The sequence below is a fragment of the Trachemys scripta genome, chromosome 6 (assembly GCF_013100865.1).
Source record: "Trachemys scripta elegans isolate TJP31775 chromosome 6, CAS_Tse_1.0, whole genome shotgun sequence".
Classification (NCBI taxonomy): Eukaryota; Metazoa; Chordata; order Testudines; family Emydidae; genus Trachemys; species Trachemys scripta.
Genome location: NC_048303.1, coordinates 116,488,853 through 116,501,196, shown reverse-complemented (window position 1 = coordinate 116,501,196; position 12,344 = coordinate 116,488,853). Strand labels below are relative to the sequence as shown.

Here is a 12,344-nt window from a genome sequence, read left to right as displayed (position 1 = left end):
TCAACTAAGCACTGAAGGCTATGGTGATGAAAAACCCTGTAGTTACTGAAACACTCTTATTCTGTTACTGTTTAAAATGAGAAAAGATGGTCCTGTGATTGAGGCACTAGATTGGGAGTCAGGAGATATGAGCTCAATTCTCAGCTCTCTCCCTGCCCTGCTGTGTGACATTGGGCATATCACCTAATCCTTCTGTGTGTAATTTCTCTTCTCCCACCCTTTGTGTCTCTTGTCTATTTGGGGTGGGATTTTCAGAAGTGATCTGCGTTGGCAAAACCGTACTCATTAGAGTCCAGAGCAAAGCTGCCTTGAAAGCAAAACTGAGGACAATGCTGAGTTCTTTGAAAATCTCACCCTTAGACCGTAAGCTTTTCAGGCTAGGCTGTCTCTTATTTGGGGTTTGTACAGCCACTAGCACAATGGGAGAGCCATATCCAGGAGGTATCTGCTCGGTGCTACATAGAGTCATAGAATATCAGGGTTGGAAGGGACCTCAGGAGGTCATCTAGTCCAACCCCCTGCTCAAAGCAGGACCAACCCCAACTAAATCATCCCAGCCAGGGCTTTGTCAAGCCTGACCTTAAAAACCTCTAAGGAAGGAGATTCCACCACCTTCCTAGGGAACCCATTCCAGTGCTTCACCACCCTCCTAATGAAAAAGTTTTTCCTAATATCCAACCTAAACCTCCCCCAGTGCAACTTGACACCATCACTCCTTGTTCTGTCATCTGGTACCACTGAGAACAGTCTAGATCCATCCTCTTTGGAACCCCCTTTCAGGTAGTTGAAAGCAGCTATCAAATCCCAGGGCAGTTCATGCTGACCTTCTGAATGCAACCTGATGCAGTGCTCCCTTGACTGCATCTGCAGAGTGACTGAGGCCTTGGCTACACTTACCCGGTAGTTCGACGGCTGGAAATCGAACTTCTGGGTTCGACTTATCGCGTCTAGTCTGGACGTGATAAGTCGAACCCGGAAGTGCTCGCCGTCGACTGCGGTACTCCAGCTCGCCGAGAGGAGTACCGCGGAGTCGACGGGGGAGCCTGCCTGCCGCGTGTGGACCAAGGTAAGTTCGAACTAATTCGAACTAAGGTACTTCGAACTTCAGCTACGTTATTCACGTAGCTGAAGTTGCGTACCTTAGTTCGAATTAGGGGGGTAGTGTAGACCAAGCCTCAGACACTAATAGATTTTGGATAGATGCCAACTACCTTATTCACCTCCATTGGGTGCTAACTCTGAAGCCACACTTGGGTGTCTAATTTTCAGAGGTGCTGCAGCTCCAGTTATCGTCAGTGGGAGTTGTAGGTATTCAGCAACGGTGAAAATCAGGAGCTTTAAATGTTTTGCAGCATAACCTTTTTCACGGCTGATCCTTTTACCTGAGGGGTGGGGTGAGAGAGAGGAATCAGAAAGTAAGCTCCGTTTTCCCAACTTCTTTTTTTCCAAAATTGCCCTCTGCTTGTTAGAGATATCCACCAGGAATAAAAGGACCGGGGTAGGGTGCGCTGGAGAAAGGAATGGGTTCCAAAGTAGAATTGTGGGCCTGTATCCATGTTGCACAAGATGGTTGTCCTGGAGTAAGTCTAAAAAGCATGTGAGCTATGAGCAAGCCTGATTCAGAGCTCTAAATGGTCAGAGGAAATTCTCATTTCTAGCTTGTTATTTTAATACAGAAACAGAGTCTGGCAAGAGAGAGAAACAGCAAATTCATCGCACCTCAGAATTTCAACTTGGATGAAATTAATGTTGTCCGAAAAGGCCTTAGGGCTAGAACCGTCTTAGTGTTATATTGTTCAGCCCACTGGCATGTGGTGATTGTAAAAGCCAGAAGCATCTTCTTTTAAATAATCAGAACTGAAATGCAGAGACGCACACAGCCTAGTTCCCCTCCATTGCTTGCTTTGTTTCCTTGACAGCCATTTTCAGGAGCCCACCCAGAAGTTGTCACCGCAAAAATATTTATGATGATTGCAAACATCAGTCATGACCTCTGGTGTGTGTATTTTGATGCAGTCTCTGGGCAAAGGTTTGCTCTGTCAAACTGGTACAATCCCACTGACGTCCATGGGTTTGTGCTGCTTTGGTTTGACCTAGAGGAGAAATTGTCCCTCAACATGTAGGACGGTGCTGCAGTGTATAACACCCCAACTGGAATGACACTGTTTGTTAAACATCTTAAGTGGGTTATTTAAAGCAGAACTTTTCTTAACCCAGCTCAGCTGTACAGAAAGGAAAGGCGCCTGATTTTTGGGATTTAATTGGCCTCCCTTATTAAAAGTTTAGACTGGGCACAGCTCAAAATGTTCTTTGGATGTCGATGGCCAAATCCTTCATGCTTTAGTATTGTAATTCATCCCATAAGAAATGGCCAAGAAAAGGAGAAACAGTTCTGCCAAAAAATGAAGTCATTTTCATGCTGAAATGGACTAATTTTTTTGTTTTTTAAAAAAAATTGTGAAAATCTTTTGAGAGATCAATTTTTTGAACCTCCTACCCTACCTTCCCCCTTTGCCGCCCCCCCCCCCCCCATGTTGCTATTTCATTAAAAAAATTGAGTGAAAAATTTCAGCTCTAGCAGATACTACAGTTTCAAGAGTGGTATAAAAACCCAGATATCTAGAACCCACTCATATCAATATGCTGTTAAGGTTTGTCCCTTCCTGGTACTGCCACTAACCTGTTATGGGTGAACTTGGACAGATGACATCACCTCTCTGTGTCCTGTAAAAATGAATGAAAGGGGCCCTTTGGTTTTGGTTTTTATTTTATTTATTTTTTCTCCAGGAATTTATCAGTGTTTATTACTACAACAACAAAAAGAGGTGAAAATTGGTGGAAAAACCATTAATATTTTTTCTGGGTAAATATCAGGGTTTATTTTGGTGGATGGAAGGACTGGGGGGGGAAGTATTCAGTAGATTAATGCTTTGATTAATGGAATTCAGTGCGGTTTCCTGCAGAACTAAAACAGAATTCAAAACACAATGCTGCCACCTGAAAGTTTAAGAAAACAATAACTCTCTAATCCCCAAATACAACTTTTCATTTGAATAAACAGTTTACTGTTGTAGACTTAGAACTATTAGCCTTTAAATGTTTACATTTAATAATTGGGCCACATTATTTGCAGTGCATACTTCATCCTTTTCTCCTGTTTGTTTGTTTTTTTAACTTTCGAATACTTCCTCGTGTTCTGAAACGTATTCTGATACAGATTTTTGTTTTCTTCCCATTTTAGTATGTCAGCTCTTTAAACCGTTATCTGTTAACAGCTTGCAATGTGTACGTGGTAGGCACGAGATTCATCAGTACGTTCAGGTTCACACACACTTCCGAGCATGCATGCCTGTTTGTTTATTGTGTACCTTCTAGACTAATACATAACCTTGCTTCAACAGGCAGCTTTGCATATACACACTGACTAATGTATTATAGTAATACATATATCTCATGCAACGTATTCTATTTTCCTAATAAAACAAATTATTTTTATATATTTGAATAATACAAAAGTAGGGTGTAAATCCAGAAAAAAAAACTAATAATACTTTTTGTAAAACCTGGGATTTCTTCAATAAAAATCGATATTAAAAAAGAATATGTATCTTTCTGTGCAAAGTGCTTTGAGATCTATAAATTAAAGGTGTTCTAAAAGAGCTAAGTCCTATTATTCAGGCATTTCTATACCTTTCTTTGAACATTGTGACAATCACTGTTGAGGATACTTTTGAAGTGTTACTATTTCCTCTGTTGTTCCCTATGCTTGTGCACAACAATGTGCAAAAGGAACTCTGTTGGTTCCAGCAGTGGAGCAGAACAACCCAAACTTGATAGCATATTCATGATCAAAATGCTGTCTGTGTTATCTGGTTTAGTTGAGGACATCTCCCCCTCTTGCTCTAGATACATTTATGCCTGGAAAGAATGTGAAGGTGGAAAGCTTCCATGTGAGACTCTGAAAAACCACATCAGTGGAAGACCTGACCAGAATCAACACTGCCTTATTTCTTTGCTGATTCAGTCTTTTCTTCTTCCCCTTCCTGTCCTCCTTGTCATCACTGCTCTTGTGTTTGCAAGCAATTTTGTCTTCTCCTCTATTTAAATAAACTCTGATCAGCAACTTTAATTAGTTCTCTCGCAAGACTTAATCAGGCAGAGATCATCCGACTTGGACTCAGGGGCATCCAAGAATTCATAGAAATCTCATTAGGGCATATCTTATTTTGTGACATGCACATACCTCTTGGTTATCACTCTTGCAGTTTAGAGGGAGCTTGCTGTCTGGGTATATAATACCGCAGCACATTCCTCTTAGATCAGGGTCACTCCAGCAATCGCTACTGTTCACTTCCCCCCACTGAACCCCCTCTCCCCCCACATATATGGGATGCGGTTTTATGGAACAGAGGCTAAAAATGCTACAGCAGAGTACTTAACAAATCAGTGACTGAGCTGCAGTTATCATGCTTTGCTGTGGGTGATGAGATCTGAGATTGGACGCGAGTGAAAAGGTGCAATAAGGAATATTATCACAGCAATGAGGGTAATGAAGATTGTCATTTCATAACAGAAGAGGGTGGGGTTCTCTAGCTTGCGAGTCAGTTTGTGCCTGACTCTCTGACTGGCAGAATCTGCCAGAGGCAGAGCAATACTGTTGCTGCAAATTAGGATGATATATTTGATGTGGTTGCTGCTGCAGATAGTGGGATAGTGTAAAACAAAAGGATACCTCAGTCCCTGTACACTGATGGCCACTGCTCACATGAGAACTTCAATGACTAAAATAAGGTCCAGCGAATTATTAATTCAAACCTTCTGTGAGTCTGTGCAGAGACTCATCCAGCTATTAAAATGACCTTAAAGTTTCCATATATATAAAAGCGCAAATAAATACTTGTTTGCTTTTCTTGTTGGTAACATTTATTTTTGTAGGGTGCTTACCCCAAGACAGACTGTCTGCCTATCTCTCTCAGTCAGTTAAATAAAATTGAACATGGGGCTTAAGGAGGTAGCTAGAGATAGGTGCAGGTGGTGCCCGATCTGCAAGAAGGTTATGCCTCTTTGGGATTTGCCATGGTGATGATGTTAAGAAGGCCTTGACTCATCAAAGCACATAAACACCATTAATTTTAATGCACTTAAATAAGTGCTTAAGTGCTTTGCTGAATTGGGATTATAAGGGAAGGAGAGCTTCCTGTGGTATATTTTTGCAGTCTAATTTGACTCTGTCCCATTGCAAGGCTTCATGTGCATGAAGATCTGATTTCTCAAATTCCACACCCAGCTGACCTGAGTGAACTCCATTGGCTTCACTGGGTATAACTGACAGGAGAATTCTTCCCTGGGGGCTAAGCTTGCCATCAAAATTCAGCGGTGGTGGTGGAAAAGATTTAATCACATTACTCTCAGTAAGGTTAACAGGAGTTACCCACGTACCTTCCCTGTGCATCAGTGGGAAGATAGACATATATCTGTCTGCAGCATGACAGGGTATTGCGAAACAGACGGTAGTATTGTCAGATACCTGTGGGGGCCCATATTGTGCCATTGAGGATGAGATTCTGGAGAAAAACAAGATGCTAAAAGGGTTTGAAGAATTAAAAAAAAGACTGAATTTTCTAAGATCCCGAGATGTGCTTAATAGCAAAGATTGTTTGAACAGGAACAAGTCCCATATTAAACTGGAATTACTGACTGATTCCCCATCAAGTGTCTGTCACCTGTTTGAAAGGTAATCTCTGTAGGTAAATCATGTTTGCTTTTAAGGGAGAGGGCAGTAAAACCTTGCCCGTTGGATATAAAAGTTACCAAGAGTATCTCATGTTCAGTGCATTTTCCCATCTGAAGGGCTATATTTCATAGAGCTACTCCTCAGCAAAAAGTCATTCTTCTGTTTACTGTGTTGTTCTAGATGTTCTTTCTAATAAGGAAGATTTAATCCTGAAGCACAATGTGTACATGCTACGGCCTCTGCTATGTTTTCTGAAAGCCAGGTGCACCTTGTCACGTGCAGTGAGCAGGCACAATTTCAACAGTGGCCATGAAATTTGCCTGCCTCTGAGTACGTCTTAGGGGTGATTTCAGAGGTTTTGAGCACCCTGAGTTGTCACTGTGCTTGAGGTGCTCAGCTCTTCTAATCATTAAGCTAGTTGGTCACCCAAAAATGGAGGCACCTGCTCTGTTGCCTATTTTTGTTATTTCAGGTTGTAAGTCCTCAAAAGAAAATACGTGCAGACCCGAGACGCATGTGCAGACATGCCCTTAAATGTGATTGAGTGTATATCTACATTTCAAGCTGGAGGGGGTTGATTCCCGGCTCGGGAAGACATTCTCATGATTGCTTTCATTGAGCTAGTGCACTAAAATTGGACTGTAGCTGTGGCAGCATTAGTGGACTAGCAAGCAGGCTTCCTGCCCTGAGTACGTGCCCAGGGTCTCAGACGGGCACATACTCGAGGCAGATAACCTTTCCCACTGGTTGAGTTGCCACGGCTACTTTCTATTTTTAGTGCGCTACCTTAATCAGAGGTAGCAAGTGTATGTCCACCTGAGCTGGAAATCACACCCCAGCTCAAAGCGCTGATCTACCATAGGCAGAGCTGGTAGCACGGCCTAGGCTTAAGGCTGGCTGACATTTCCCATTATAAGAACCTGTTTTCATCTGCTTTTCACTTTGCAAGATTTTAATGGTTTGGGCTGAAATTTTCCACGCAGATTGTTTGCCCCAAGCTGAATTTTTGTTTTGTTTACGTCTCAGAATTCCTCTGCTGTCAGCAAATATATGTGAAACTCAGGGGCAAAATATACGTCTCATTCCTCTCTGATGCTGGTCCACGTAGATGATGCCAACTTACTGAGGCTATCAGTTACTCCATTTGTTCAAGTGGCAGAGGTCTGTGGCCTGCTGATGGGGGGCTGGGAGGGGGAGAGGGAGCCGCAGTATTGATGCCACGCAATGGAATTTCCATTTCTTCATTTGATTTTCTTTAAAAAAACAACAACAGCAAAACTTAGTTTTATTTTACATGTGTGTAATTTCCTCTGTTGAATGGTTGCAAAGCCAAGTATGCAAAAATTAGGAATTGCGCGAATTAAGGTTGCCTTCACAATCTTAATTTAGTCTCCTGGAGCCATATGCATTATGATACAGTCATCAAATACATTATCCCATACTTTGTCCCCCACTTTTGAGTGCTTGACTTCTCAACCTTAACTTTCTTTAACATAGTGGTTCTGTGTGCGATCTGTATATACAGTATGTGGGCTTCACCATATTCCCTACCCTCTGAGACATGCTCCTGAAGGGCCACCTCTTTGGCATCTCCTTAAACAGGCCATATTATAACGGCAGCCACAAACTCGCGTGCTATACTCTGATAGTCTACCCATGTATTGTTTCTCTCTAGTCACTCAAACAATCTCCTTTTCTCGAGCCAAACCACTTTAGACCTTAGGTTTGCTGTGCCTAACTCCTGAATAGCTGCTTCTATCCCCCTCGCCCCAGAGTTCCTGTTTTAAGGGCATGCTGCCATACAGCTGCCTCTGCTGCATTCAGGCAGGTTCTGATTACTATGCACGCTATTGATGTTGAGCTCCTGTCATGACCCAACACTCCATAGGAGGAGCAAATGAGCTGAGACGTCAGGGGAAAAAATTATAGCCATGCGAGCGATCCCTGTACTCAGCTGCTTCTGGAGCACATACATGGCTTGTGTGACAGCAACAGCGCACAGAAGCAGCAATGCAATGCAGTTAGCAGTACAGCTGGGAGGCAGGCAGGCAGGCACTGGTCCAGTTTCTAAAATGATCCTCTCGTAAGCCAGTCTGCAGTGCCTCCCAAAGTGGTTGACTCCTGCAAAAGAGCACAGCTTTCTTTGCAAATACTCTGGGGTGTAACTCCGCTTCCCTTGGTGACTGCAGCGCTTTTTTTTTTTTTTCTTTTCTTTCTTCCCTCTGTGTCCTTTTCTCCAGGATGGCGGAGGCAGAATTGCACAAGGAAAGGCTGCAAGCCATAGCAGTAAGTCAGTTTCATTTTACTTGCTCTTTTGTCTGTGAATAGGGAGCTGTGAGTTGATGAGGTCCAAGGATTCCAGCACAGTAGCTGGGCAGCATTTAGACAGTGTCGTTTTGGAGAAGTTTTCAGCATGGAGTTCTCCCTTTTCCTCCTTATCAAACAACCGATGAAAGGTTGTTTGTATATGATTTCACTGGCAATGAGGAGAGTTCGGATGCTCTCTCATCCTGACATGTGCTAGACCCAGGAATACATGGTGGCATGCTTTTAAGACAGATGAAAGGGAAGAACAGGAGGAGGGAGGTGGTTGGAGGACAGCATCAGTACTTTGCTTTAAAAAATATTATCCTGCTGTTGGAGCATTAGCTAAGCAGACTAAGAAGTTAAACTAGAGGGCTCAAGCGCAGGGTGGCTTTTACTGAAGAAAATAATTCTTATTTTTTAAAAAAGCAAACAATCAAGTGATGAAGGCAGGTGATCGCTAATCATTTTAACTAGCTTTTCTACTGGTATTAAACTAGAACGCCACATCTTAATGCCAAATGCCTTCAGCGAAATTCTCCAATGACCTATGCCGGGGGCCTGCCGGGGCAAAGTTAGGGCAGAATTGTGACCCATTTTCGCCTAAACTTTTATTTTCCTCCTTGGTATTAAAATCAGACACATCGCGAGCTAGAGTCTAAGCTGATGCCAATGGGCATCGTGCCATTTGACTTCAGTGGAGCGACAGCCAATGAGAGCAGCTGAGGATTCGGCCCCAGCGTTTCAAAAATATAATTGTGCTTACAATGGAAGACATCAGGTCGTTATTATGAAAGCGAATCAATGATATCAAAAGCGCCACATTTCCATGGCTTCTGTCCACCCGCTAAGCCCACATAACCTTGCCCTTGTTCAATATGACACCCAGTTGAGTTTTTTGGTGGGGTGGGATGGTCGACATGCTAATTCAGCAAATCTGTGGAGTCGGCTGGTGCAATCTGTGCAGACGGCTGTAGGTTTCAGGTCTGAAATGAAGAGGCACAAACCGACTGAGCCTGCTTAGATTTTAGGAGCCCCTGCCAGCGTGTTGCCAATGATCAACAGATGTTGTGTTTTACTCTAGCTGCCACAGCCGGGTTATACATTTCCTTTGTAGACAGAGGAATGGTGGCTGCTGCTGCTGCAGTACCAAGTTGTTTTTCTTAGGTCCGTTAATCGGCTAATAGGCACGTGTATATTTAAAATAACCAGAAATATTAGAAACTAAATACTTGTTCCTCTAAAATGTTTCCTGGAAAAGATCAAATGTTTTCATTTAAGGGAGAGGGGGGAGATATTATGGGGTAAAGTCTGGAAAGTTTTAACAGAGAGAAGTAGCTGATTTAAAAAAAAGAAATACTTGGCCAAACTATTCTCCAGGTATAGGCATTAACAATTCCTCTAATCAAAGTATTAATAGGCCATTAAAGGGTTAATTCTCAGATTCCCCACGAACATATTCTTCTTGGCATCTTTGTGCTGCCAAACTTGAAGAATTAACACTGCCTTGCTCCAAAATGTATTGCAATTATATATGAGAATCTTAAAAAACCTTCTTTGTCTTCAAACAAAAAAAGGGCTGGGGAATATATTACTGCTGCTTCATTCCATCATTGAATTATTCATGGCTAACCAGTTTCCATGCTCCCAGTAATGGGTGGTACTGTACATAAGAAAGGATGCGCCTAAGAATAGCATCAACCCAACACTTTAAGCCAGGTTCTTTCCATTGCCCGGCACTTTGTACCATCATTTGCACCTCTACAAAGTGGGAGTAAAATCTTTACCTGATCATTTGGTAAATGACGGCACAGAGTGCAGGCAATGATGGATCTGTATACACTACATTATGGCGTACTTTTAGCTGAAGACACTGGTGATGAAGAAGAATATGATCAGTGACTCAAAGTTCATTGAACACAGTTCAACTAGAACCACAAAAGTATTCAGATTTGGTCTTGCTTTGTGTTCGGAGTGCATCCCCAAGCCAGTAGTTGTTTGCTCAGAGATTCTGCATGTCACCAAGTTGTCCATGTAAGCTTTTGGGGAACTTTACTGCTCCAGCTGAATATTTGCAAATGTTGTCAGAATGTCAATCAGTGTGTGTTTCGAATGTGAGCTTGGTTCATCAGGATGGGTCATGTGGCATAAGTCACAAGGCATTTCTCCGATGTTCCTGATTTGCTGGGCCTATCCAAGATGATTAGGAGGATCAGCCAAACTTAAATGGTGTCTCAGAAAAGAGGGATGCAGGATTTCAGTTCAGCTCATTGGAAAAGTCAGGAGAAAATATTTTAACCAAGTTCTAGTGTCTGTCTCAGGTGGGCAAAGACCTACTACTGTACATTATTACTAGGGCTGTGTGAATGCTGGGGGGGATTCTAAACAAATTCACTTGGACTATGATCACATCCCTTTTGTGATTGCTTAGACGGACAATCCTATGAACAAATTTACTGTGTGGAACATTCACATAAATAGTGACTTTTAAGTGATTATTGCAGAATATTGAAGGAACACAAATTTCAAATTTGGAATTGTGAATATTCCTGCCAGAAACCTGATAGTTTCCTATCAATCAAATTATTGCAGTTTTAAACCTTTGATCTCTTAAAGTTAGAAACAAATTTCTATGGCTCTCATCCTGCATTGTGAGCAGGATAGGAGTACAATTTGGGGAGGAAAGAATGTCTATTTGTTAAGGCACTAGTCTAGGATTTGGGAGATTAGGTGCAATTCCCTACTCTACCACAGGTGTAAACTGGGGCAAGTCACTTAGCTCTGTTTCCCCACCTGTGAAATGGGGATTATAACACTGCCCTTCCTCACAGGTTGTTGTGAGGAGAACTACATTAAAGATTGATAAGATGCTCAGATACTATGGAGCCATATAATGGTGAGATCATTTTTTTAAATTCTCTACAATATTTCTAAACCAGTTTTTCTCTGTAAAATACTGCTTGTGGCATAAATGAGAACACAGGATGGTCTGGAGTGATGTGAAACTTTTTTTAGCACTCCTTTGATATAACTTCTGTGTGACTTTTGCAACTTGTGAGTAACATGGTCTTCCCAAACAGATGGTGACAAAACCTTTATACCATGCTATACCGTCATGTATTTTTATACGTACATATGTATATTGAGTCCTTTCTTAAGCGATTATTCAAGGGACTGACAAAAATCGATTGCTTAGCACAAGCTGTCTTCTAACACAAATGAAGCAGAAATGTATGCAGTCTGTATGGTATGGAGGTACTTTATAAAGCAAGAGGTTGGAAGGATGGATTTCTGCTTATATGAGCTAGAACAGGAGATTTTTATAGTTCAGCAGATTTCAGACTTTATTGAATAATGCTAATCCTTGGTCTTGGATTAGAGCATTTTTCATGAAGAGGGACTGGTAAAATGTGGATGAAAGAAGGAAACATTTTTGTGGCATTTTAAATAATGATGGCTGCCTTATGCTGCTCAGAAGTTTGGAATGTTAGTCATCCCAGAGGAGGTGGATTTAGTGGGTAGAGAACAGGTGAGGCTAGCAATTTATCACATGGTGGACAAATTAATCACGTAGCTCTGAAATTTATTACATGGTTCCACAATCTATGACATGGTTGTCATCATCGTGTAATGGTATAAATGTATATGCATATGCTTACATATATTCTATGTATAAATTGCCAGGCAAAAATTATTGCAATTCAGATCACAATAAGAGAGGCTCAAATTAAATGTATACCCCAGATAAAAAAAATATAGTAAGAGGACCAAAAAATGCTACCATGGCTAAACAAGAGAATAAAAGAGGTGGTTAGAGGCAAAAAATTGATCTTTTAAAAATCGGAAGTCAAATCCTACGGAAGAAAATAGAAATGAAGATAAACTCTGGCAAGTCAAGGGTAAAAGTATAATTAGGCAGGCCAAAAAAATTTTTGAAGACCAATTAACAAAAGACACAAACTAACAGCAAAACATTTTTTAAGTACATCAGAAGCAGGAAGCCTGCAAAACAATCAGTGGGGCCACTGGACGATCAAAGTGCTAAAGGAGCACTCGAAGATAAAGCCGTTGGAGAGAAGCTAAATGACTTCTTTGCTATCATTCTTCACTGTAGAGGCTACAAGGGAGATTCCCACATTCAGACCTTCTTTTTAGGTGAGAGATATGAGGAACTGTCCCAGATTGAGGTGTCGATAGAGAAGGCTTTGGAACAAATCGATAAATTAAACAGTAATAAGTCACCAAGGCCAGATGGTATTCACCCAAACATTCTGAAGGAACTCAAATACAAAACTGCAGAACTGCT

At 41.7% G+C, this 12,344-nt stretch overlaps 1 protein-coding gene across 2 annotated transcripts in view; it reads left to right on the top strand.

The window, feature by feature from the left end:
- Positions 1-7,642: 7,642 nt before the first annotated feature.
- LOC117878784 (paralemmin-2-like) overlaps positions 7,643-12,344 on the top strand; it is a 171,731-nt gene continuing 167,029 nt past the window's right edge. Inside the window, exon 1 of one of the 2 annotated variants that reach the window (XM_034773245.1) lies at positions 7,643-8,020. In XM_034773245.1, coding sequence (XP_034629136.1) covers positions 7,976-8,020 — 45 coding nt within the window. In that variant the 5' untranslated portion in view covers positions 7,643-7,975. The remainder of the gene's footprint in view (positions 8,021-12,344) is intronic. The other variant, XM_034773244.1, reaches the window with a different exon arrangement.